The sequence below is a fragment of the Ruditapes philippinarum genome, unplaced genomic scaffold (genome assembly GCF_026571515.1).
Source record: "Ruditapes philippinarum isolate M1 unplaced genomic scaffold, ASM2657151v2 ctg1320_1_1_1_1, whole genome shotgun sequence".
In the NCBI taxonomy this organism is placed as follows: domain Eukaryota; kingdom Metazoa; phylum Mollusca; class Bivalvia; order Venerida; family Veneridae; genus Ruditapes; species Ruditapes philippinarum.
In genome coordinates this window covers 81,116-108,533 of record NW_026857134.1, presented here as the reverse complement: position 1 = coordinate 108,533, position 27,418 = coordinate 81,116, and the positions used below count along the sequence as shown (strand labels likewise).

General features: G+C 33.4%; 1 protein-coding gene across 5 annotated transcripts in view; it reads right to left on the bottom strand.

The window, feature by feature from the left end:
• The window catches only part of LOC132748883 (protein kinase C iota type-like), a 55,316-nt gene extending 29,810 nt beyond the window's left edge, over nt 1-25,506 (bottom strand). The window contains exons 1-8 of one of the 5 annotated variants that reach the window (XM_060738545.1): nt 25,362-25,506; nt 14,483-14,571; nt 13,172-13,293; nt 8,530-8,619; nt 7,437-7,573; nt 6,068-6,208; nt 3,907-4,026; nt 1,453-1,488 (exon numbers count right to left, since the gene is read on the bottom strand). In XM_060738545.1, the coding sequence (XP_060594528.1) occupies nt 1,453-1,488; nt 3,907-4,026; nt 6,068-6,208; nt 7,437-7,573; nt 8,530-8,619; nt 13,172-13,293; nt 14,483-14,544 (708 nt within the window). In that variant the 5' untranslated portion in view covers nt 14,545-14,571; nt 25,362-25,506. Of the gene's footprint in view, nt 1-1,452; nt 1,489-3,906; nt 4,027-6,067; nt 6,209-7,436; nt 7,574-8,529; nt 8,620-13,171; nt 13,294-14,482; nt 14,572-16,821; nt 16,929-25,332 lie in introns of those variants that run through there. The other 4 variants (XM_060738542.1, XM_060738543.1, XM_060738544.1 and 1 more) reach the window with 4 other exon arrangements.
• Between the last annotated feature and the right edge of the window lie 1,912 nt (nt 25,507-27,418).

Here is a 27,418-nt window from a genome sequence, read left to right as displayed (position 1 = left end):
GGACCAGTGGTTTTTCGCAAGAAGATTTTTTAAGTTCACTATATAATCTATATAACACACACACAAACACACACACAAACACACGCACACAGGTGAATCGCTATATGCCACCGCATCGCAGATGCTGCGGTGGCATAAAAAGGACAGCTAAATATGGACACCACAATAACTTACAATATCACAATATCATGTACTTCATCAAAGGATGGTTCATTTATTACATGCCTTGGGCATTAAAATACTACAGGCAGTTAGATCAATACTCCAAAATTTTACTAAAGAAAATTATGGCTCTTAAAGGCAAGAAAAACATTAAAATGCTCATAAATAACATAATCCATTCCTTTAAGCAAAAATTATTTTTTCCTCCAGATAAACATGTATAAATTTTCAGGTCATGACTTCTATACCTGGGCAACTCATTTTGATCATACTCTTTACTTTGGAATAAACTATGTGAGTACAAAAAGAAACAAGAAATGTCGCATTGCGACAAAACCAGGCTTGTAACAGAAGCTTTGTAATAAATTGCCCTTGTGCATATTGTCAACATTTTGCAATACAAACAATTCTGGGGAAATTATGCACTTTTGATTATTTACATATATAATAATTATATAGATTACTATATAACTCAAGTGACCTCTGGGGCAGGATATTAGATGGTTATGATTCATTTGTAAAGATCAATAAGGCAATGCTCATGCTAAATATCTAAGCTCTACATATTGTAGTTTAACACAATGTGTTTTTTCTATATAAGTCTATATAAATCAAGTATCATCAGGGCACGGCCAATTTTTATCTAAGGAAGTCCAAACCTCTGTTCTGCACATTGTCTCATTATAAGTATTTCTGCCAAAAAGTTTTAATTTCTTTCTATCAGTTCAAAAGATACAGAGCAAACACAAAAATTTGAAATTCATACAAAATGACTAAGTGTGACCTTGACCTGAGGAAGGTCAAACCTTCACCCTGCACATCGTCTCATTATGGTTACTATTTTTGCCAAGTAGTTTAAATTTCCTTCAACTGGTTCAAAAGATACAGACTGGACAAGCAATCGCTACAGACAGACGGATGGACGACCAGGTGCATAAATACCCGGAATTTTGTTCGGGCGTATAAAAAACAAAAGGCCACAGTTCTGCCAAAGATGTTTGAATCACAAAACACTGGCAATATGCGACAGGGCACTTGGTGACAATACCGTTGTGAAAGTTTAGTCAAAATCACTTGAGAAATGTTGGAGGAAATGCGCACAGAAATAATTGTTTACACCTGCCTGTCCACCCACCAACATACCCCAATCTAATAACCAGTTTTTCTTCGACAAGCCTGATTAAAATCTTAAAAACACATCAAAAATCTACTTGTGAGCAAAAACCTACTTGTGAGTGAGCATAATAAGAATAAGCAAACAGTGAGCACAACAAGTTAGGTATACAATACCTCATTGTTATCTAATGATGACTCAACTGCCTCCTCCTACACACATGCAGTAAAATATAACATATATTTACATAATGGTAACAGTATCTATTTCACAAATAAACAACATATTTCTACATGACAGTATACTAATCAATAGAATAATTGAAGTAGAGAAGGGTTGAAAAAAAATTCAGATCCTAGGTGAGAAAATTGTGTTGAGATAAACAAATTGTCCCTTGACAATCTTAGATTGAGATTTGTCTCAATTTGAGAATGTTGGTAGAGGCCAGACCAGAACAACAAGTCTATAACTATTTCTGTCTGATTATTCCAAACACAATAGCTTGAAATGGTGAAGCATGACTTTACAAACAAAAACAGGAAAGACAATGCAGATAAAGATCATGGAAGGTATGTTTATCTTGACGCAATTTGACAGTAATTTTCTGACTGAAAACTTACCAACTTGCAAATTTTTGTAAAATAAATTTGCAAACATAATGTTTGTAAAAAATCTATATGAGAAATATATATTTATGAAATAATATCGGTCTTAGCGGTGTTTATCGGCTATTTAACACCGGTTTGGAGTTTTGGTGCATATGAATTGACCACGAAGGCCGTAGGCCTGAGTGGTAAATTTTTTCACATCAAAACGACAAAACCGGTGTTAAATAGCCGATAAACACCACTAAGACCGATATTATTTCGATTCTAACACGATAAAATAAGGAAGATCATTAATGTTATTTTTTCAAGCGGAAATAACTTCTGGTGCCCTACTGTTGCAAAAATATAGAAATTATTAAACAAAATAAATAATAAGAAAAAACGTTATTTTATCAAGTTTTCAACAATAAAAAACTTACGTCTTAGAATAAATTGCATTGTGTTTACATCAGTGCCCTATTTATCATTCTTGTATGTATGAAATAACGTCAGCTTTATGAATGAATTGTTTACTTAGGATAACCTCATTACGCTGCTTACGGATTGGCGCCGTTTTGTCAAAATATTAACTAACTGATATGGATCAAATATGTGGCGTTAGTGTATGTGAGATATTATTTCGGTATTGTTTGAAAAGAAAACATTATAAGAACTGAAAATATAAATAACAAGAGCTGTCCGTAAGACAGCGCGCTCGACTTTTTTATTGCTTGCCAATAAAAAAAGTTTTTGCAGTAAAAGGCAATACAAGAATCTCTGTATTTTTAAAGTGAACAATGGCCATGAGCATTAAGATATTTAGTGAAGAATTATTTTATTATGACATAATTTTATGGTAAAGTGAACAATGTGGATAGGAATGAATTTTTTTAGATTTTTTAAGTTTTTTAGTGCTTGCCTATAATACAAAACATTGACAGTTAAGGGCCATAATTCAAATAAAATCTTTGACAGAATTACCTTCTCCTGGACATGTTTGGGAATCATGATTGTAAACAAGTATTCCAACTTTCAAATTAATATCTCAAACAGTTCAGTCAAAAAGTGGACTGGTACTAAAAACTTAACCAAGATTCTAAGTCGATAAAAGGCCTTAATTTTAAAACAAATCCTTGACAGAGTTACCTTCTCTTGCGTACAGATGGGGTAATGATGTGAAATAGCATTAAAAGTTTCAAAAGCATATCTCAAAGGGTTAAGGCAATAAGTGGATTTTACCCATATTCAATGTATTTTCTAAGTCAAAAAGGGCATAATTCTGTCAAAAACCTTGACAGAGTTATGTCCTCTTGTCTGTTGATGAAGGTCGTGATGGTAAAACAAGTATGGTCAGTTTCAAAGCAATACCTCCAATGGTTTTTGAAATAAAGTGAGGTGGTACAAAAAACTTAACCAAGCTCAATACACTTTCTAAGTCAAAAAAGGGCCATAATTCTGTCAAAAACCTTGACAGAGTTATGTACTCTTGTCTGTAGATGGAGGTTATGATGGTGAACAAGTATGGTAAGTTTCAAAGCCATACTTGTAATACTTCTGAAATAAAGTGGGGTGGTACGAAAAACTTAACCAAGGTGTGACGCCGACGCCGACGCCGGGGCGAGTAGGATAGCTCCCCTTTTCATAGAAAAGTCGAGCTAAAAATGCTTTTTATTGTTGCTTTTAAAGGCTTTGTAAACTATATTGGCGCTGTTTTGTCAAAATATTAACTAACTGATATGGATCAAATATGTGGCGTTAGTGTATGTGAGATATTATTTCGGTATTGTTTGAAAAGAAAACATTATAAGAACTGAAAATATAAATAAAAATGCTTTTTATTGTTGCTTTTAAAGGCTTTGTAAACTATATAATCGAGGGTGAAAACACAACAGCCAAGTAGTTCCTAACCAGTGTTTATTGGCAGTTTAACACCGTTTTTTTTTCTTCTTAGTCTATAATGACAAAATCACGTGGAGTGTTAGAATAGAGTGTATCATTTTCTGACAAAATGGTTTTATGGTTTAAAATAAGTAGGGAAATTACCTCTTTACCAATGTCTACTTGTGTTGTTGTTGTTGAATCACCATTTGATTCATTCATCTGTACCTGTCCTTGACCTTTGTCATAAGGTGGTGGAGCTTCACCTTGAGGTTCTCTTTGTATCTGTAACACAACAACAACTGTAATACAAGAAACATGGCAATGCCATGAAACCAGGTTTTCAATTATCACCATTGTAGATAAATATGTTGTATTTGAAATACAAATACAAGCAACAAACAATGTAACTATGTGCAATGTAAAACATGAATAATGTAGGAGGAATTGCCACTGAAGAAGTGTTCACTATAATATTATGTATAAGGAAAAAAACAAAGGGCCATAATTAGGTCAAAAACTATCCAATCACAAAACCCCGACAATATGTGCCAGGGTGCTTGATGACAAAGCTTCTGTGAAAGTTTGAACAAAATCCGTTGAGAAATGTAGGACGAGTTCAGCACAGAAGAATTTGTTCACTATAATTATATTGATAATTCTGTATAATGAAAAACAAGTTACAAAGTAGACATGAAATAATATATCATATCTTTTTTAAATTACCTCCAAAGATGATATGACCTTTGACTGCCAAATCAAGTTAAAATCATGTAAACAGGATTTTCAATGTTAATGTCACTGTGACCTTGACCTTGGAGCCAGCCATGCGGAACATGCGTTCTGCACGTCATCTTGATGTGGTTAACATTTGTCTGAAGTTTCATCAAAATTCTTCAAAGGGTTGAAGAGTTACAGAGCGGACAGGATTTTCAATGTTAATGTCACTGTGACCTTGACCTTGGAGCCAGCCATGCGGAACATGCGTTCTGCACGTCATCTTGATGTGGTAAACATTTGTCTGAAGTTTCATCAAAATTCTTCAAAGGGTTGAAGAGTTACAGAGCGGACAGGATTTTCAATGTTAATGTCACTGTGACCTTGACCTTGGAGCCAGCCATGCGGAACATGCGTTCTGCACGTCATCTTGATGTGGTAAACATTTGTCTGAAGTTTCATCAAAATTCTTCAAAGGGTTGAAGAGTTACAGAGCGGACACAATTTCGTTTGACGCCCGCCCGCCCATCCGCCCATCCGCCCATCCGCCCAGCCGCCCATCCGCCCATCCGCCCGCCATACCCCAATCTAATAACCAGGATTTTCAAAATTGAAAACCTGGTTAACAAGTTGTTTCTATGTAAAACTTTATATAAACAAGAAATGTCAAAATGACCCATATGCCCCCTTCCCTCTTACCTTTAATAGATAGAAAAAATAAGTAAACATTATGAAAGTCACTGAGAAACTAATTATGTAATGATATGTGTTTATTTTAAGAATAAGGAAGAGAAGTTCACAATACTATTTAAAAAAGTAGGTTTACAACAATTTTTACAATAATAGTCACTTCTAGTGCAATATGATACAAAGTTATTGTTTAGCACACCTGAATATTATCATATTAATTTAGGTTTAATCCTTTGTAAATATAAAACTGTATCTATGTAGTTTGCTTTTATAACGTAGAACTAAAAACTGATTAATTAAACACTAAAATATAACAGCAGCCACCACCAGGCAGGGACCATGCTCAACTTTTTCTTACTTCTATAGTCAAACACACTGGAGAAAGAATATTGCAGTAAAGAATGCTCCTAGAAAACATGATAGTCTTGACCAAATGACAATTCGAATTTCATATTTGACCTTGACAGTCAAGTTTATTCAAAGATTGAGGTTACATTAAAATTAATCATCATTGTCAGTTTTGTCTTAAGTGTTGTTATTTTTTGTCAAAGAATGAACCAAAACCATCCATAAATAATAAAATAACTCAAGTAATTTTCAAAGGTCAATTTAAGGTCAAGGTCATATATCAGAATAATTCAACATGTCAGCTTTCTTTTAACCAAGTATAAATCAAATCAGTATAACAATAACAAAGTTATTACAATTTAAGCAAATTTCAATAATTTGACCTTGACATTCAAGGGACTGTCCCAGAAATTAGGTGACTTTCATAGAGGCGTTGGGAGATGATGATTAATGTTTTTTAATGTAAAAATAAAGATCTGAAATAACCTCTTCTAACCTAACTTCTTCATTTCTAAAGAAATAAGAATAAATTTGAAATGAGAATTTGTATATGTGTACTTCAAAATCTTACTATGGGAGGTCTTGCTGTTCCACACAGTATCTTCACAAGTTTGTGACAACGTTTATGAACCAACAGTTTACATTGTATACATTTGTATCCTTGTCTTCCTAGGCCCCATATTCTATCTTGGCAAAATTCACAAACTGCTTTCTGAAAAATACAGAAGAGTTTTATTCATTATATTCATTAACTGGTACTATCAGTCAGCTTTATAAACAAAGATATATGTTACACATTTAATCATAGTTGCTTAAACAAATAGACATGTAACTTTTAAAAGCATTGCTTTCAGGGTCTTTCTTGTCTTCATTAACAAAAATTATAAGTCAAGTTGATAGTTGTGAAATCATCCTATTAATAATTAGTAATTTAAAAAAGGATTCTAATTTAAAAAGAAGCAATACTCAAAAAGTATATCTTTCAGAATAATGTCCCTTGTCTTTCAACTGTGCCTAGTCATGATTAACAAGAATCACAAGTTTAAAATTGATAACTTTGATAGTTTTGAAACATCTTATCAATTATTACTAATTATCAATTAGTAATTTAACAACATGGGCGATCAGTGATCACATGTGCTACCTCAAGATAGCCAATTGTATGTTGCATGTACTGTGTAGCAGGTAACACAAAAATCATTAAGTCAAAAAAAGTTTTTTATTCAAGGGCTATAACTCGGCCAAAAATCATTCAAGCGGATAAAAACTGTGTAATATGCACAAGTACTTTACCTACAGATCAATCCTGTAAAGTTTCATTGCAAATGCGTTAGTGGCATAAGAGGAGTGGTCCAGATAAAAATCAAGCAAGGGTTATAACTCTGACAAAAATTTTTTAAACTGGAAAATGCTGTCAATATGCACAACTAAACTTGATAATGGCACTAAAAGTTTTTGAGGAGTAGTTCGGACTAGTTTTATGATGGACAGACAGATGAAGGAGAAGTAATCCCTATATGTTGCTGCTACTTTGTTGACCACAAAAATCTATTACTGAATGACATAAAGATATGGACTGGACATGACTATCAATGCACTATCATATCATGATTTTTCACATTCAAGTATGAACTTGACCTTTGGGCTGCTGAACTAAATTTTGTTCAGTACATGTCATCTTAATAAGCAGCATATTTATTCACATTTATTTCACATTCCATCCATGCATAACAAAGCTATGCACAAAAGAAGATCATCTATTCACAATCATGATATATGATCTTGTCCTTTGAACTGGAGAAAAAAAAACAAACATGATCATATTAAGAGATATCATTATAATGCCTCTATACTATGAAAATGACACATGATTTATATTGCATGACGGAAGATGGTGCACACAATGATGATATCTTCTTTACAACAGTAAAACACATCACCCTTGAAAATCTTTTGGCTTGAAACAAATGCCCATTGACTCTATACAATTTTCTCCACCTTCGAGCACCACGTCTGTACATATTACGATCCTCTCCTACACAAGGTAAACCAGGGGCTGCTGGTACATTAGGAAAAACTGTAAAAAGAGAAACACAGACATTTAACATTTGTTGCATACAAGACTTTTAATTTAACATGACTGACTCAAAAGATATCATTACAAAATTTATTTGTCAGGTCAAATAGATGATGTGCCTCTCTTATATTTTAGGAAGGTGGGAGGGAGGGGGAAATGTAGAAGGATTAACTGACAAAATGCATTGAGAGGTGTAGAACAAAGGCTGTTGAGTTGACTTGTGAGTTTGGAAGCGGCTATGCTTTGTGACCCTTCATATATATTTTTTTTCAATTTTGTGAATACCTAATCTGGTTTCTATTTTGTAAAATGATCTGGTTTCTGAGATATTTTGTTAACAGTTGGCAGGCTGATTTACAAAGTAGTCTAGATTTTCAACTAAGAAGCACAATTCTTAGTTTGAAGTGCTGGCAACATGTAAGTACAAATTTAATTCAGATATATAAATACCATGCACTTGCTTTCAAGTTCATTTGTTTGAAATATTTTGATTTAAAGGGTATAAATATCTTATGAAATATTTTAATAAAATTTATCAACAGTAAAATTATATTGGTTCCATTATAATATGGTTGATTCCCGAAAAAAGTTGTAGCATAGAATGTCTCTGTTATTTAATGCAAATGAATAATGTACATAAACAGAATAAAATGTTATTTTGCTATTCTAAGTAGGGGTTTATCTGTTTAGCAATAAATTTGTGCAGGTACCATTCGCATTTAAGGCAATAAATTACCATATTTATTTCATACAAGCATTTGGGAAGTATATTTTTTAAAATTCAAACAATAATTTTAGCATCATATATATAGCTTTATACACTTTAAAATCATGCTGCCAATCTATGATATTAAATATATTCAATGTTTATTTATAACAAAATAACTGAGTAGTTTGTAATGTATTACTGTAATAAAATGGTGGAATATTTACTTGTTGAGTATAAAAGATACTACCATGAATGTTAATTTCAGAGTCCTTGTTGAGTTCATACAACCTGATGGCCTCATTAAGCTCTATTTGTGAAGAAACAGTACATGGGTCTCCTGCAAAAATATAACATGAAAAAAAGAAACATAGCACTCCTGCAAAAATAATGTGAAAACAGTACAAGGATATTCTGTAAAATAACAATGTGAAAACAGTACAATGATATCCTGTAAAATTACAATGTGAAAACAGTACAAGGATATTCTGTAAAATTATAATGTGAAAACAGTACAAGGATATCCTGTAAAATTATGATGTGAAAACAGTACAAGGATATCCTGTAAAATTATAATGTGAAAACAGTACAATGATATCCTGTAAAATTACAATGTGAAAACAGTACAAGGATATCCTGTAAAATTATGATGTGAAAACAGTACAAGGATATCCTGTAAAATTATGATGTGAAAACAGTACAATGATATCCTGTAAAATTACAATGTGAAAACAGTACAAGGATATCCTGTAAAATTATGATGTGAAAACAGTACAAAGGTATCCTGTAAAATTATGATATGAAAACAGTACAAGGATATCCTATAAAAATATAATGTGAAACTAGAACTATCACTAAATGTGATTAATACCCCCCGCAAGACTGCTTCGGAAATGAGGATGTTACTAGTAACAGAATACCTTGTAAAAGAATTGAAATATAGAGTTATGGTTGTGGGCAATTAAAGATAGTTGTGGTTCTTGTATGTTGCATTTCCTTTCAATGTGATTGGCCATTGATGAAGTTTTATTGGATTACTCTGTAAGAAGTCCAGAAAGACAAGGAAAAGGAACAAAGGGCAATAACTCTATAAATACTGAAGATTGAGTTATGGCTATTGTACACTGCACTTCCTCTCATTGCGCTTAACCATTGTATGAAGTTGTATTGAATTCCAACTACTAGTTTTCAAGTTATGCACTGGACAAAAAAGTAACAAAAGCAATAACTGTAATTAGTCCAAATAGAGTTATTGTTCTTGTGCACTGCACTTCATCTCACTGCCCTTGACCATTGTATAAAGTTTCATTGAATTCCAACCATTAATTTTCAAGTTATGCACTGGACAATAAAAAGGAACAAAGGGCAAAAACTTTTAAATTAGTCAAAAAAGAGTTATGCTTTCTGTGCACTGCACTTCCTCTCAATATACTTGACCATAGTATGAAATAGTTTTGAATTTCAACTAGTAGTTTTCAAGTTATGCTCTGGACAAGGAAAAGTAACAAAGGGCAGTAACTCTGTAATTAGTCAAAATGGAGTTATGGTTCTTGTGCACTGCACTTTCTCTTATTGTGCTTGACCATTGTATGACGTTGTTTTAAATTCCAACCAGTATGTTTTAAGTTATGCTCCAGACAAGGAAAAGTATCAAAGGGCAATAACTCTGTAATTTGTCAAAATGGAGTTATAATTCTTGTGCACTGCATTTCCTCTTAATGTGCTTGACAACTGCATGAAGTTGTATTGAATTCCAACCAGTAGTTTTCAAGTTATGCTCCAGGCAAGGAAAAGTAACAAAGGGCAATAACTCTGTCAATAGTCAAGATGGAGTTATGGTTCTCATGCACTGCACTTCCTCTCAATGAGCATGACCATTGTATGAAGTTATATTGAATTCCAACTAGTAGTCTTTAAGTTCTGCTCCGGACAAAAAAAAGCAATCGAAAAGTAACAAAGGGCAATAACTTTGTAATAAGTCAAAATGGAGTTATGGTTCTTGTGCACTGCACTTCCCCTTATTGTGCTTGGCCATTGTATGAAGTTGTTTTGAATTCCAACCAGTAGTTTTCATGTTATGCTCTGGACAAGGAAAAGTTACAAAGGGCAGTAACTCTGTAATTAGTCAAAATGGAGTTATGGTTCTCATGCACTGCACTTCCTCTCAATGTGCTTGACCATTGTATGAAGTTATATTGAATTCCAACAATTAGTCTTCAAGTTTGAGTCCGGACAAAAGAAAGCAATGGAAAAATAACAAAGGGCAATAACTTTGTAAGTACTTAAGATAGAGTTATGGTTCTTGTGTACTGCACTTCCCCTTATTGTGCTTGACAATTGTATGAAGTTGTTTTGAATTCCAACCAGTAGTTTTCAAGTAATGCTCCGGACAAGGAAAAGTAACAAAGGGCAGTAACTCTGTAATTAGTCAAAATGGAGTTATGGTTCTTGTACACTGCACTTCCTCTCAATGTGCTTAACCATTGTATGAAGTTATATTGAATTCCAACTATTAGTCTTCAAGTTATAGTCCGGACAAAAGAAAGCAATAGAAAATAACAAAGGGCAATAACTCTGTTATTTCTTTAGATAGAGTTATGGTTCTTGTGCACTGCACTTCCCCTTATTGTGCTTGACAATTGTATGAAGTTGTTTCGTGTTTCAACCAGTAGTTTTCAAGTTATGCTCCGGACAAGGAAAAGTAATAAAGGGCAATAACTCTGTAATTAGTCAAGATAGAGTTATGGTTCTTGTGCACTGCTCTTCCTCTCAATGTGCTTGACCATTGTATGAAGTTATATTGAATTCCAACCATTAGTCTTCAAGTTATGCTCCGGACAAGGAAAATGCAACGGACCGCTGGACGGACCGACCGACCAACCGACCGACCACCGGGTGACTCCTATATACCCCCCAAAACTTCGTTTTTGGGGGTATAAAAAGTACAAGGATATCCTGTAAAATTATAATGTAAAACAGTATAAGGATATTCTGTAAAATTATGATGTGAAAACAGTATAAGGATATCCTGTAAAATTATAATGTGAAAACAGTACAAGGATATCCTGTAAAATTATAATGTGAAAACAGTACATGGATATCCTGTAAAATTATGATATGAAAACAGTACAAGGATATTCTGTAAAATTATAATGTGAAAATAGTACAAGGATATCCTGTAAATTCTCATGTGAAAACAGTACAAGGATACCCTGTAAATTCTCATGTGAAAACAGTACAAAGATATCCTGTAAAATTATGATGTGAAAATAGTACAAGGATATCCTGTAAAATTATAATGTGAAAACAGTACAAGGATATCCTGTAAAATTATAATGTGAAAACAGTACGAGGATATCCTGTAAAATTATGATGTGAAAACAGTACAAGGATACCCTGTAAATTCTCATGTGAAAACAGTACAAAGATATCCTGTAAAATTATGATGTGAAAATAGTACAATGATATCCTGTAAAATTATAATGTGAAAACAGTACAAGGATATCCTGTAAAATTATAATGTGAAAACAGTACAAGGATATCCTGTAAAATTATGATATGAAAACAGTACAAGGATATCCTGTTAAATTATAATGTGAAAACAGTACAAGGATATCCTGTAAAATTATAATGTGAAAACAGTACAAGGATATCCTGTAAAATTATAATGTGAAAACAGTACAAGGATATCCTGTAAAATTATGATATGAAAACAGTACAAGGATATCCTGTAAAATTATAATGTGAAAACAGTACAAGGATCTCCTGTAAAATTATAATGTGAAAACAGTACAAGGATATCCTGTAAAATTATGATATGAAAACAGTACAAGGATATCTTGTAAAATCATAATGTGAAAACAGTACAAGGATATCCTGTAAAATTATGATGTGAAAACAGAACAAGGATATCCTGTAAAATTATAATGTGAAAACAGTACAAGGATATCCTGTAAAATTATGATATGAAAACAGTACAAGGATCTGTTAAATTATAATGTGAAAAGAGTACAAGGATATCCTGTAAAATTATGATATGAAAACAGTAAAAGGATATCCTATAAAATTATAATGTGAAAACAGTACAATGATATCCTGTAAAATTATAATGTGAAAACAGTACAAGGATATCCTGTAAAATTATTATGTGAAAACAGTACAAGGATCTGTTAAATTATAATGTGAAAACAGTACAAGGATATCCTGTAAAATTATGATGTGAAAACAGAACAAGGATATCCTGTAAAATTATGATGTGAAAACAGTACAAGGATATCCTGTAAAATTATTATGTGAAAACAGTACAAGGATCTCCTGTAAAATTATAATGTGAAAACAGTACAAGGATACCCTGTAAAATTATAATGTGAAACAGTATAAGGATATCCACAGACTACTTTGGCATGAAAAATGTTTTTTTCAGAATAATTTGATGATCTTTAACAACAGAGGCAAAATAAGACAATGTGTTTTGCAGTAAACTTGTTTTTATAATACTATCGGTTCACAACTTATCTTCGGTTCAAACCTGTGCTATGCACATCATCTCATTATGGTTAACATTTCTGTCCAATTTTTTTCTTTTCGTACTGAGCTGACACAAAACAGCAAACAGGACAGGGGCATAATATTATACATTCCATGTAATGTCCAAACTGGTTTTGGTGAGGCAAATTTGCCAGCGTATTTCAATACAGTAATTATCTCATAAATTTTAATAATAACAAATACATAAATTACTAAGATTACCAGCTCACTGTTTAAACATTGAGCAATAAGATTAATTCCATTATGACAAGTGTTATAAAATGTACACATCTACAAAACATCGCTTTTATAATATCACATAACTATCACTATAAAAGAAGGTGAAGTCATGCTCAATTACTCACCATCTTCATCAACCCACTTCACAGTAAATGGTTGCTGATCATCAAACTTACAGATATCCTTGATCTCAGCACAGAAATCTTCGTAACTTATCTCACAAGTTATAGCTGTGATGAGAATATCTCTGTAATTATAATATACCAAACAAGTTTATTGGCATGATTCTACATGATTCAATATCATTCATCAAACAACTCAACTATAGTTTTAACAAATGTTAAAATACACAAATACCAGTTTATATTACATGTATATGTATATATTATTATCATCACATGTCAAAGGTTAATAAGCAATATATCTCCCATGTTTAACTATCTGTTCTTTTCTACATAATTCCAGAGAGTGAGTTATAGAAAATGACTAAACTGCTGATATCTGCAAAAACTGCAGACAAGAAATGATCAATACAGAGAACTATGAATAGCTAGAATAATTTTCAAAAATGATTACAATGTAATTGTGAAATTATTAAAATTCAGACTTGTCAAAGCATTTATTGATAACAATTCTTCCAACTAGGTATTGATGCAACACAGAAGTGTACAGTTTTTGTCAAATCAAGAGCTTCTTGCATATCAGATTTCTGTGATGACATCATCCTCACATAGTTATTGATGTAATTTATTATTATTTTAATATATTGACCTGAGAAATTTAAATATTCAATGACCTTTTGTCAGTAACTGTTCAAGTCCTGATTTTTTTTCAAATTTTCTATTATTAATTTTCGCAAAACTTGACCTCTATTTTCCTAATGCATGCAAATCACCCATTTTACGTTTTCAGACATTGAAATTAATAACAAGATTGCATTTGTGAAATATATCGCTCACCTGATTATAGATGCTCTTAGTAATTGTCACAGTTCAGAACTGTTCACTATTTAGGAAGAGGATGTGTAAGTGGCCTGAGAGCTCAGTCAATAGAGCTGCAGAACAGTGTTCTGAGGGTCCTGGGTTCAAGTCCCAGTCAGGCTGCAAATTTTTCTCACTCTGTGACATCTGGCACCCAACAGGGGAGAATTCAATTTATATTGCTCTGTAACCCCAGTGTTACGAGGATGAATTTCAATATCACACAGAAATATCATGCACTGTATATCATGATTCAGAACTGTTCACTATTTAGGGGAGAGGATGTGTAAGTGGTCGAATAGCTAAGTTGGTAGAGCCCTGAAACGGTGTTCCGAGGGTCTTGGGTTCAAGTCCCCATCAGACTGCACATTTTTCTCACCCTCTGACATAATATTGTAAACTGGTAGGACTAGTAAAAGTAATTTTTCATGTTAGATATCTGTATTAAAAACAAACCCATTATATCCAACCCTCATCCTGATATCATTGTCCACATCTGATGCCTGTTGTATAGGCATTGTACACCTGATTCTTACTTATACTACCTGAAAAATTTATTGATAATTATTAAGTTTTTATACAAAAAAATAAATGTTGTTATTCAGAATTATGAAAATGGGGGTTTCAGAGTGAAAAACTTAGAAACTTTTATAATGTCTCCAAAATTGACATGGATAAGAAGAATTTTAATGTATAATACCAAATACTTTAATTTTGTTAATAATATGTACCCTTTTCTATCAAATATTAATAAATATGGAGACCAATTTTTGATGAATAAACTTCAGACAGTGCAAAATAAATTTTGGAAGGATGTTTTTACTGGGCTCATACAGTTACATAAGCAGTGCCCAAGGAATTGGAGTGAATTTTGCTCACTTCCTGTTTGGCATAATTCTATGTTTAAAATAGGTGGTTCTACTGTTTGTTCTCAATATAATTATGTAAATTGTGGTATTATATTGGTAAATGACTTCCTAGACAATAGAGGTAATTTGCTATCATTTGATGAATTTTTAACTAAGTTTGATATAAATACCAATTTTTCAGAGTATCAAAACATTATAGTCTATTAGGAGATTTTTAATTCAACTGTCTTTAAGACACCTACAGACAGAAAGACAGAAAGAGGAAATGCCTATTCAGCCTTTAATGATCAAGATAATCTATAGTCAAAAGAAGGGATATAGACAAATCTATGATTATATTCTTAGAGCAAATATATCATCTATTGCTAAGAGAAAATGGGAAGATGAACTCAATTTAAATAATGATTTTAATTGGAATGGCATTTATAGGCTCCCTTTTAATATTACAAAGGATTCAAATTTACAATGGTTTCAGTATAAAGTTAATCACAGGATACTGGCAACAAATTATCTTTTACATAAAATGAGAATAAAAGATGTTAATACAAGTAACATGTTCTTTTTGCAACAACCATATTGAAACTATTAAACATTTATTTTGGGATTGCCAATTAAGTTCTTCTTTTTGGAAAGATATAAAATCATGGATAAATTCAAAATGTACAGAGGATATCAATTTTAAAATACAGTAGAACTTCTTTGAGTCAAACTTCGAGTAGTTGATTTTCTCGATGTGTCGAAGGAAAATGAAAGTCCTGATTTTCTCCCCTATATATTTTTTATAAAAACCTATTCATGAGTCGAAATTTTATGTGTCGAATTTTTTGATGTGTCGAAGTTTTTTCATGGTCCTTATAGAATAAATTGAGTACAATTTACCACAAATAAGTCGAAGTCCTTTAATATTTTTGACACTTTTCGATCTCGAGATATTTTTCACACCTTATCTGGCCGCAAAGATGATTTCCAATCAACTTGGGTGACAGGTGTTAATTACACAGCCGTGTCTTCAAACAGCCTTTGTATGCGTTTAAATGTGTAATAAAATGCTTTAATTGTTACCATTCAATTTGACATAGTGGTAATTGAAAGTAAACATTAAGAACTACATGTACTTTCATTTGAGAACTTCCGTGACCCGGTGTTGCGTGATAATCACACGTGAAATATTTACTAAATGCTGGTTAAGTTATTGCCCTTTCCTATTGTTACGCCTAATTTAACTTCCTTGTATACGTCAACGGGTCGAAATTTTGTTATGAAACTGAGACTGATTCATGAGTCAAAGTCCTGATGTGTCGAAGTTTTTATGCAAGTCCCTTCAACTTCGACTTACCGAAGTTCTACTGTAGTAGGAGTTGTTTCCCTTGAATCAATGACATTTTTTTTCAATATAAGTTCAATTTAAACTTGGAATTTCTCCTTTATCAGTGTCTGTTCTAGGAGGGGGGATGGGGGGATTCACCCATATTTTTGAGAATTCCCCCCTATTCTTTCTGAGGCAGGGGGGAAATTTTGCATAGAGAAAGAAGGAAAAAAAATCAACAAATGTAATAAATTGTCATTTTTCGATAAAAATCCCCCCTGTTTTTCAAATCCTAGAATAGACACTGCTTTATTTTGTTCTATAATAGTAAAGTAATACATGTAAGTTCCGAAAATGAATCTTTTGCTAATGTTATACTAAAATAAGTCTGATATTAAAAATTTGTCAACACTGTTAAGATACTATTGAATTATTATATTTATAAAATTTGTAGATTCTAAAAAGAAATCTCTTATTCCTCCTTATACATATATCTCAAAATTATATTGTATGTATGTGCATAAATGTTTTGTATTATGTAAAAAATCTGAAAAAAAAAAGAAAAGTTTTTATACAAACATGCTGTCAATAAACAATTTGGATAAATAAATTAGACTAACAAGAGAGCTGTGGTGGTGCTACAGAAGATCTACTGAGATCAATTGCGTCTGCATGCACAAATCGCTTGTTTACCTAGACCGTTCCAGTCTAAATCCCGGATATGATGACTTGTAGAACAGATAAAAGTCGATAAGGACACAGAATGAGTTAGCAATTAATACATACAGGCAGTTACTGAAATAAATAAATTTCGGATACTCCAACAATAATTGCCGATTTAAACAGGTTGGCACTAATAATAGGAGAAATAACTTAATGAAAAGACCTCCAATTAAGGTAGATTATGACTGCATTACAGAAAACGCGCTTTACAATTTTCAATGAGTCATTCATGAAGTTACTGCGTCAAAAACACAAGAAACTCAGAGTAGCGGAAACATTGATGTGTCCGGACAGATATTACATGGCGTTGATTTAATCCAGATAAAAGCTAGGGTGTTTTAATTTTTTATTTTTAACATCATAATTATACAATATTTCAGCAGCAAATGCTTAAGTTTTGGATATTTTATTGTTTACACTGCAAATGATTATAGCTAGTATGAGGGGTCAGGTAATGCATTCTTGTCATCCAAATTTTCAAAAGTCAACATTCTTGAAATGGACATTAAAATATTACCATTTACCAGGGCCGGCAAAATCAACTGTCCGAGTTGCCTGAATCGTACAATTGTAGGTCCGGGCAAGTAAAATTCTGCAGTTTACTTGTCCGTGGACTAGTAAATTTCGACGGCTAAAAAGTTCTTTTCTAATAGATCTAAATCAGAAGGAAAATCACACATTTAATACAACAAGAGGGCCATGATGGCCCTGGATCGCTCACCTGACACAACCGCATCCAAGCAATGTCTTAAACAAGCATCATGACCAAGTTTGATGCGACTGAGTCAAACATGTGACCTCTAGTGTGTTATAAAGATTTTTCCATATTTGGGCAATGTGACCTAATTTTTGACCGGACACGACCCATATTCAAACTTGACCTAGAAATCATCAAAACAACCTACCTGACCAATTTCCAGGAAATTTGGATGAAAACTGCAGCCACTAGAGTGTTAACAAGCTTTTTCTATTTTTAGCTCCTGTGACCTAGTTTTTGACTGGAGATAACCCATCTTCGATCTTAACCTAGAAATCATCAAAACAACCTTCCTGACAAATTTCAAGAATATTTGGATGAAAACTGCAGCCTCTAATGTGTTAACAAGCTTTTCTATTTTTAGCTCCTGTGACCTAGTTTTTGACCGTACATGACCCATCTTCCAACTTGACCTAGATATCATAAAACAACCTTCCTGACAAATTCCAGAATTTTTGGATGAAAACTGCAGCCACTAGAGTGTTACCAAGCTTTTTCTATTTTTAGCTCCTGTGACCTAGTTTTTGACCGGAGATGACCCATCTTCCAACTTGACCTAGATATTATCTAAGCAACCTTCCTGACAAATTTCCAGAATATTTGGATGAAAACTGCAGCCACTAGAGTGTTAACAAGATTTTTCTATTTTTAGCTCCTGTGACCTAGTTTTTGACCGGAGATGACCCATCTTCGAACTCTACCTAGATATCATCAAAACAACCTTCCTGACAAATTTCCAGGAAATTTTGATGAAAACTGCAGCCACTAGAGTGTTAACAAGCTTTTTCTATTTTTAGCTCCTGTGACCTAGTTTTTGACCAGACATGATCCATCTTCAAACTTGACCTAGATATAATCTTAACAACCTTCCTGACAAATTTCCAGAATATTTGGATGAAAACTGCAGCCTATAGAGTGTTAACAAGCTTTTTCTATTTTTAGCTCCTGTGACCTAGTTTTTGACCAGAGATGACCAATCTTCGAACTTGACCTAGAAATCATCAAAACAACTTTCCTGACAAATTTCCAGAATATTTGGGATCAAAACTGCAGTCACTAGAGTGTTAACAAGCTTTTTCTATTTTTAGCTCCTGTGACCTAGTTTTTGACCGGAGATGACCCATCTTTGAATCTGATCAGATATCATCAAAACAACCTTCCTGACAAATTTCCAGAATATTTGGATGAAAACTGCAGCCACTAGAGTGTTAACAAGCTTTTTCTATTTTTAGCTCCTGTGACCTAGTTTTTGACCGGAGATGACCCATCTTCGAACTTGACCTAGATATCATTAAAACAACCTTCCTGACAAATTTCCAGAATATTTGGATGAAAACTGCAGCCTCTAGAGTGTTAACAAGCTTTTTCTATTTTTAGCTCCTGTGACCTAGTTTTTGACCCGAGATAACCCATCTTCGAACTCGATCTGTATTTCATTGAGACAAACATTCTGACAAAGTTTGATGATGATCCAATCAAAACTGTGACTGCTAGACTGTTAACAACCCAATTATTAGTGTTAACAAGCTTTTTCTATTTTTAGCTCCTGTGACCTAGTTTTTGACCGGAGATGACCCATCTTCGAACTTGACCTAGATATCATTAAAACAACCTTCCTGACAAATTTCCAGAATATTTGGATGAAAACTGCAGCCTCTAGAGTGTTAACAAGCTTTTTCTATTTTTAGCTCCTGTGACCTAGTTTTTGACCCGAGATAACCCATCTTCGAACTCGATCTGTATTTCATTGAGACAAACATTCTGACAAAGTTTGATGATGATCCAATCAAAACTGTGACTGCTAGACTGTTAACAACCCAATTGTTGACGACGCACGACGACGGACGCCGGACATAGCCCCATCACTATACCTCACCTTGACCACTTCGTGGTCAGGTGAGCTAAAAACTAGCATGTAAAGTATGATGTCGTAAAGATTGATCATCATTCATGAGGGCATTACGTTCATATTAGGGTGTTACTATATAAAGTGTTTACATAAATAGCAACCAACCAGGCTTGGGGTTGGGTTTTCCTTACGTCATGCAGTTACTGCATGCGCGCGGCAATTAACTAATTATAGAACGTATCAAGGTCACTATGTGGGGTACATGTTTGTTTTGGTTTATGATTGCCGACTTGGCCACTGCAATAAAATATTTTCGGTAGCAACGGGGATTCTGCCATAAAATTGACTTGGAAGTTGTGGTCTTTTGAAGTGCATTTATTGTTTAGATAGCAGTCACAGCATGGTGACAAGTATTGCACAATCTTCAAGATCATATCGCAACAATTGTCTTTGAAATACCGTTATGTTGTATGAAAATTAAATATAACTTTTACAGGTCATTCGGTAATATTTACGCAAAATTAGTTGAATCACATCAGCAATTTGACTGCTTGAATCTATGTCTACAAAGTCATTTTATAATTTATTTCATGTAAAGATTTCTAGTGAAAATGCCTTTGTTTTGTCTTGATGATACTGATGTCAAAATTTTCACAATTCATCTGCTGCAACCAAACGTATATATGTAAATGATATTACGTTCTATGATAATCATATATCGTTAAAAAAAGCCAGATGTTATCAATTTGACAAATCTAACTCAAGAGTACATATGATTTTTTTTTAACGGGATTCAAATGAATATTATATAGATGAATAGAATAAGGAGTGACTAAATAAGAAATGGTACCAGAGTGCAAAAAATGTAGACATATTTATAGAGCAATTTGGGTGCAAGTGACACAAGGAACAAGAGCTGTCAGAAGGACAGCGCGCTCGACTTTTTTAGTGCTTGCCTATAAAACAAAACTTTGACAGTTAAGGGCACACAAGACTTTAACTAGGAATTTCTAAGTACAAATCAAGAAACATTTTCACAGAGTTATCTTCTCTTGCTTACAGATAGGTCTCATGATGGCACATAAGAACTCCAACTTCCAAAGTAATATCTCAAATGGTTAAGTCAACAAGTGGACAAGAATGAAAATCTTAACTGAGTTTCTAAGTCAAAAAGGGCCATAATTCAAATAAAATCCTTAACAGAATTACCTTCTCCTGCCCATGTTTTGGGACCATGATGGTAAACAAGTATTCCAACTTTCAAATTAATATCTCAAACAGTTCAGTCAAAAAGTGGACTGGTACTAAAAACTTAACCAAGATTCTAAGTCGATAAAAGGCCTTAATTTTTAAAACAAATCCTTGACAGAGTTACCTTCTCTTGCGTACAGATGGGGGTAATGATGTGAAATAGCATTAAAAGTTTCAAAGCAATATCTCAAAGGGTTAAGGCAATAAGTGGATTTTACCCATATTCAATGTATTTTCTAAGTCAAAAAGGGGCATAATTCTGTCAAAAACCTTGACAGAGTTATGTCCTCTTGTCTGTTGATGAAGGTCGTGATGGTAAACAAGTATGGTCAGTTTCAAAGCAATACCTCCAATGGTTTTGAAATAAAGTGAGGTGGTACAAAAAACTTAACCAAGCTCAATACACTTTCTAAGTCAAAAAAGGGCCATAATTCTGTCAAAAACCTTGACAGAGTTATGTACTCTTGTCTGTAGATGGAGGTTATGATGGTGAACAAGTATGGTAAGTTTCAAAGCCATACTTGTAATACTTCTGAAATAAAGTGGGGTGGTATGAAAAACTTAACCAAGGTGTGACGCCAACGCCGACGCTAACGCCGACGCCGGGGCGAGTAGGATAGCTCCCCTTTTCATAGAAAAGTCGAGCTAAAAACTGAAAAAGTGCTGGCAAAAGACCAATGTTCCTTGCAGTAAAATATACACAATTTGTCCATCACTGCCGTTCTACCTTAATCTACTGCCGTTAATATTTAAAAAAATATAAACTACATTATAATCATAATATATTATATTATTCAACATATGGCACAGAATGTTTAATAAAATTGAAAACAAGTTCATGATCATATTGCTCTTCTTAATTGACATTTGCAGTAAATATTAAATATATAGAGGATATTTGTTTAGTTCAGTGTAAGACCGGAATATATTTCACCGAGTGAGCACCAAAAGGTATATTTCACGAGTGGCGCAGCCACGAGTGAAATGTGAACTTTTGGTGTTCACGAGGTGAAATATATTTCGATCTTACATTAAACTAAACAAATTTTCTTTTTATTATATGCAAAGAAACGTTTAAAAAGACATTTTAACCTAGTACTAAATGAAAAGGGCGCCAAATAATAATACAACGTGTCGTCATTTACGACGTCACTTCATTAAGTTGGTTTCCAGTACTGTGAACGCTTGTATTTCACTGAAACAACGTAACGTGCTCAAATATTCAAAACAGTGAAATTACCAAATTGATAATTTCACTGTTTAAAACAGTGAAATTATCAGTTTTTATTTCACTGATATATTTCTATAAACCACCGAAAAGCATGTAATAAAAATACGGACAAGTGAACATTGAGTACGGACAAGTAAATTTTGTAAGTTACTTGTCCGTGGACAAGTACAATTTTGAGAGATTTTGCCGGCCCTGATTTACGTAAGTTAAAATAAATTTAATTACTTAATTATAGAAGGAACATACATTTATTGTTGCAGGGATTTTTTTCAGGTTATTTTATTATATAGCCGATATTCAGTCATATTCCCAATTTAAAATGGTATATTTTTTTCCCAATCCACAGGAAAAAATTCCCAAATAAAAATTACAAAATAAAATATTGAATAGCAAATTCTAAAAACTTTGAAAATAAGGGCTTCTTCACTGTTATGGTGCTTAAATGTTTGAAGATGCCATCCTAGACAGTGATTATTTGCATTCATTTAATCATTGCAAAATTTAAGTCATGCATTTTTCCAATTTTTAACAAACATCGCTGAAATTCCCAATTCCATGGGTATGGGTCATGTTTCCAAAATCTAGAAAAAAAACCCTGATAAAGAGGCTGCTGACTTATTGACAACCACTGAACAAAGAAAAGAACAAAATCAGGCATTTTCGGGACTTACGGGTTTGATGGCTGTCAGGTTTTGGTGGTCCCCAACCAGTAGACCTGTGTGAAATACTGTAAAACACTTATTATTCGCGAGAAATTTATTTTCGCTAATATTCGCGAGTGTTCTAAGACGCGAATTCATATTTCTCGCGAATATTTTACTTTGTCTATAAACTTGTCCGAAAATGAACACTATCCGAAAATGCGTACACATAGATATATATCTGCGGGAAAGTATCGAAACCAGTTCTAGTTACATCAAGTAGCTATTCAAGTGTTGCAGCATATACATATCGTACCGATTACCAGTATGAAATATTTACCTGTAACAATTTAGTATTATTGAGGAATTGGAAAAAAACTTCTTCGCTGCATATTACCTGTGTCAAGGAAGGTAACTGTGACTTGCACTAGAATTAAGTATAAACAAATTAATGCGTCTCACAAAATTTTAATGGTATTTCTACATATTGTTCTAATTGATGTGAAAATCTGTCCAACTAAATGGATTAATTATATTTCCAACACAATTTATCAATGTCAAGTCTATTGAACAATACAGGCCTGCACCCACCCATGCTTGATCATTTCATTCTCGTCTCATTGGTACAAATACTTTAGCACCTGCGAGTTGTTTGTAACATTTCTATGTATTGTATCCTATTGTATTGTACTACAGTTTAAGCCGGAGGGTAAACATAATCGTTTACTACAGGTTAGGCAAATTACAGTACCGTTTAATTGATTTTCCTCTGCTTGCCTTTGAATGGCTAATCAGTAAAACTTTAACACTTTGACAAACACAGTGAACACATATCAAATAATTATCAAACTTTATTGACATATTTTTAGACAGACGGTTTCACTTAACAAGAAGATTAGCAAGCTATCAGAAAAATTGATACAGATATAAATGCATTCGTCGCACAATAAACGACGCAAAGTTAGTGAACGGACAGGACAGGAAATATCCGAATGACATAGGGTTTCCGGTTTCACTTTTTTCAGGAAGACGCGAATTCATGTTGACGCGAAATAATTATTTTGGACATTTTGCATCAAATTCGCGAAATAAGGTTCTCGCGAAAAATAAGTGTTTTACAGTAAATAAACACAACATGCACTTAAAACTGTATTTTTCACCAAAATATTTGGCGAAATTCAGCCCAATTCCCCCTCAAAATAGTATGTTTTTTTCCCTCCTCAAAGCCGAAATTTTCCCCCATACGGCAGCCAGAATTTAACATGGGACACTTTAAATTCTGCTATCGCTATTCTAGATCCTTATATTAATTAAGGAAAAGCGACGTATTTTAAACTTGTGTTGCAAGAGTTGCTCCCCTTTTCTACCGGAAAGAAAACAATGTCGCACAACAGTCAATCTTACGGTGGTAAGTGGTATATAATAAAAAATGCACTGGATTCTTTTTTCATTTCTCTTCATTTGTGAAGAAATAAAATCCCCCCTCCTTTTGCATTTTCCCCCTCCAAAGGTCAAAGACCCCCTTCCCCAAAAAGTGTAAAAAACCACTTTAAAGTTTAATATCAAACACATTTTTTAATAATCTTCATTAAGAAATACTATTTGATTAAGTAAAAACTAAAATGATTTGTTATGGGGGTGGGGTGAAGTGTCAAATTATGACTATAAGGGGTGAAGAATTTGTTTGTGTGTGTGTGTGGGGGGGTCTTGTCCCCCAAGGCCTATAAATATGACGTCTCTTTGAGATATTTTTGCTTCTGGGCAAAGCAACATCATATCAAAATTGCTCAAAAACCCATAGCATGTTCCGCCAGAAAATCGGGCGAAACGAAAAACAATTAAGACAGCGTGTATTTACATTAGTTTTGACCTGTTTATGAACAAAACTAAAAAATAAATACCTTTTGTCAAAATAATTAAACTTCACTTCCGAAAAATCATGATTAAATCCTCTCATGTATTTAAATTCCTTTACAGCCGATAAACAAATGGCGGCCATACAGTGCGCAAAATCTGATTGGCTAATTCAAATGCAAGCATTTAACCGAGTCAGAACATTATAACGGAATATTTTTTTAACGAAATAATTGCCCATGCACCGTCAGTGTGTTCGAATATATTTTTCTTTTCAAAAATTTGGAATCAATCTGTAAAGCACCTTGCTTAACCAGTATGGCTGATAGACAAAATTAGATTGATGTTTATATTTTATTTTAAATTGATAAGTACATCGTTTGAGAGTTTGTGTGTATGATTGAGCATGAAATTGAAAGAAAAGAAGATAAGCTTTTGAATAAAGCTTGAAAGGCAAGGCAAAAGACATTTTTTGAATTTTTTTGATGCTACGCGTTTTTGAGCAATAACTATTGAACGTCAGGCTTGACCGACATAATGATAAGCTGATAACAAGCCTGTAACGTCTAATATATTGGACTACCCCTCCCCCCCTCCACATACACCTATCTATTAAGGTTTTTCCTTTGAAAAACCTAATTGTAAAAGGGAATATAAACTGATAAAAGTTTACTAAACCTTTCAAAATATTATTCTAAAAAAATGGTTAAGTGTCTGATAACAACAATGACTTGAGTTGAAGTGTGTGAGGGTAAAGTGCCTATACATCTACTTATAAAGTACCCAGGCAACGAGTTTTTAACAAATCAGAAAGGAAAAACTTACAAAATGAATTATTTAACACAAAAACGTACTGAAATTGATGGTAAACGAGTTCTTGAGTCTATTTCCCGTATCCGGAACTTCCTACTATTTTTTACAAATTACCGGAAATGTCGTCAAAAACACGGTAGGGGTGAAATATCGGGATCCGGATCGTATCGATACTAATAACAAAATAGAGAAAAACAGAATCCCTAAAGAAAGTCCAACACAACAAAATTGAAAATGTTGCAGGCTCGGTTTGATCACGGATTTATATTAAATCCGTGGTTTGATTGAGCCTGATCATGGACGGTACTGGAAAGTGCAAGTTACCGTCCACGCCCCCTAGCACCGGCTTTAGGCAGAATTCAACATTTAACACGAAAATGGTGAAATTTTAGATTTAGAAACATCCGTAGATGTGTTCATACGGCGGTTATTATGGAACCTTTGTGTACACCGGGAGTGTAGGACAAAAGCCCCCCCCCCCAAGAACGATAGCCCCCCCCCCATTTAAAGATGACAAGGTGGACAAAAGCCCCCTCCCCCCCCCATTAAATTTACACATAAGACAAAAGCCCCCCATCAAAAATACAGGTAGGACAAAAGCCCCCCCCCCCCCAGTCCATCAAACAGAAGCCCCCTAAGGTTTATAGACCAGACTGATTACTATCTTTTTTCACATGCTCAGTGTTCGGGAACTATATACTTCAAAATAAATCTAAACAAGTATGCGCCTTTCACTTTTATTTTCTTAATAAGCGTTGATAAGCGATTCTCTGAAAATATTCATTTACATTTGTACTTCGCAATATATAATAAAGTAAACATAAAAACATTCAAATCATCAATGAATTATATATACAAATTACACAATAAATCAAATTAGAACTTGTGTACCTTTTAATTTAAATTAAATCTTAATGTAAATTATATTTTAAAACAATTGCATTTATTCGTTAAATTAAACATATACCGATTTTGACTTGTCTCAATACATCAATTTCCAGATTTAAACTGACAAATTCTCAATAACAATTCTTTGATGTGTGTGTGTTGGGGGGGGGGGGCTTTTATCCTACCTGTATTTTTGATGGGGGGACTTTTGACGTACGTGTAAATTTCATGGGAGGGGGGGGGGCTTTAGTCCACCTTGTTATTTTAGAATGGGGGGGGGGGGCTTTCGTCCGGAGGGGCTTTTAACTCTATCTCAATCCATTTTGAAATCAGTTTTAATGGAATAATCATTGCAAAATAGTGATTTTTTGCAATTTTGAGATGTCCCCTCGTTGCCGTGGTAACAGGAAATTTAAGATTGAGTATGCTGTTACAACGGCTATGGTCTAATCAACATTTGTGCCAACTTTGAACAGTGTTGAAGCCTTTTTATAGTTTCATAGCAATTTGAACTTACAAGAGTTCTTTTTTAAAAGAGTATGCTAAAAATCATTAAATGAACTTAAATGATTGATAAACAAACTTTTGACATATATGGCAAATGGCAGAGACTTATCATTCAGCTCTGTGCAAATGGTAGATTCCCACGATCTCTCTATTTTTAATACGATCCAGACTTTTCTGAATATGATATGGCGACATTAAATTCCCGATATCACTATATATCTAATACAATCCCGGTTTTAATTTGTTTGAAATTCTTAAACAAAATATTTCATTCAAAAACCTATTTCGCTATAAGTGTATACTATCATATTTTTACAAATATTTTAGGTAGTGCAGGTTTTCATGTACGTTCTTGAAAATCAAAAATCTCTCAAAACCAGCAAACTATCAAAGAAAGTCCCTCAGAAAGTGTATACAAGTCTACTTTTAATTTCCTGAAAAACTCTTACATAACACGCCAGGAGTAACATCTAATAGATAACGTATCAATGATACCTATGACTGGTGGTCAATTCCCGGGATTACTATATATCAGATTACTATTAATCAGACAAGTAAATTAACTGTAAATTTCAAACAATACATCGGTTTGTTTACTAGCAAACACTAGCCTAGTATAAAAAATACAATATTAATGATCTAAAAGGTACCAGAAAGTCATGGAAATAACACCATTTTCAACCTCAGATATCCAAATTTTCAA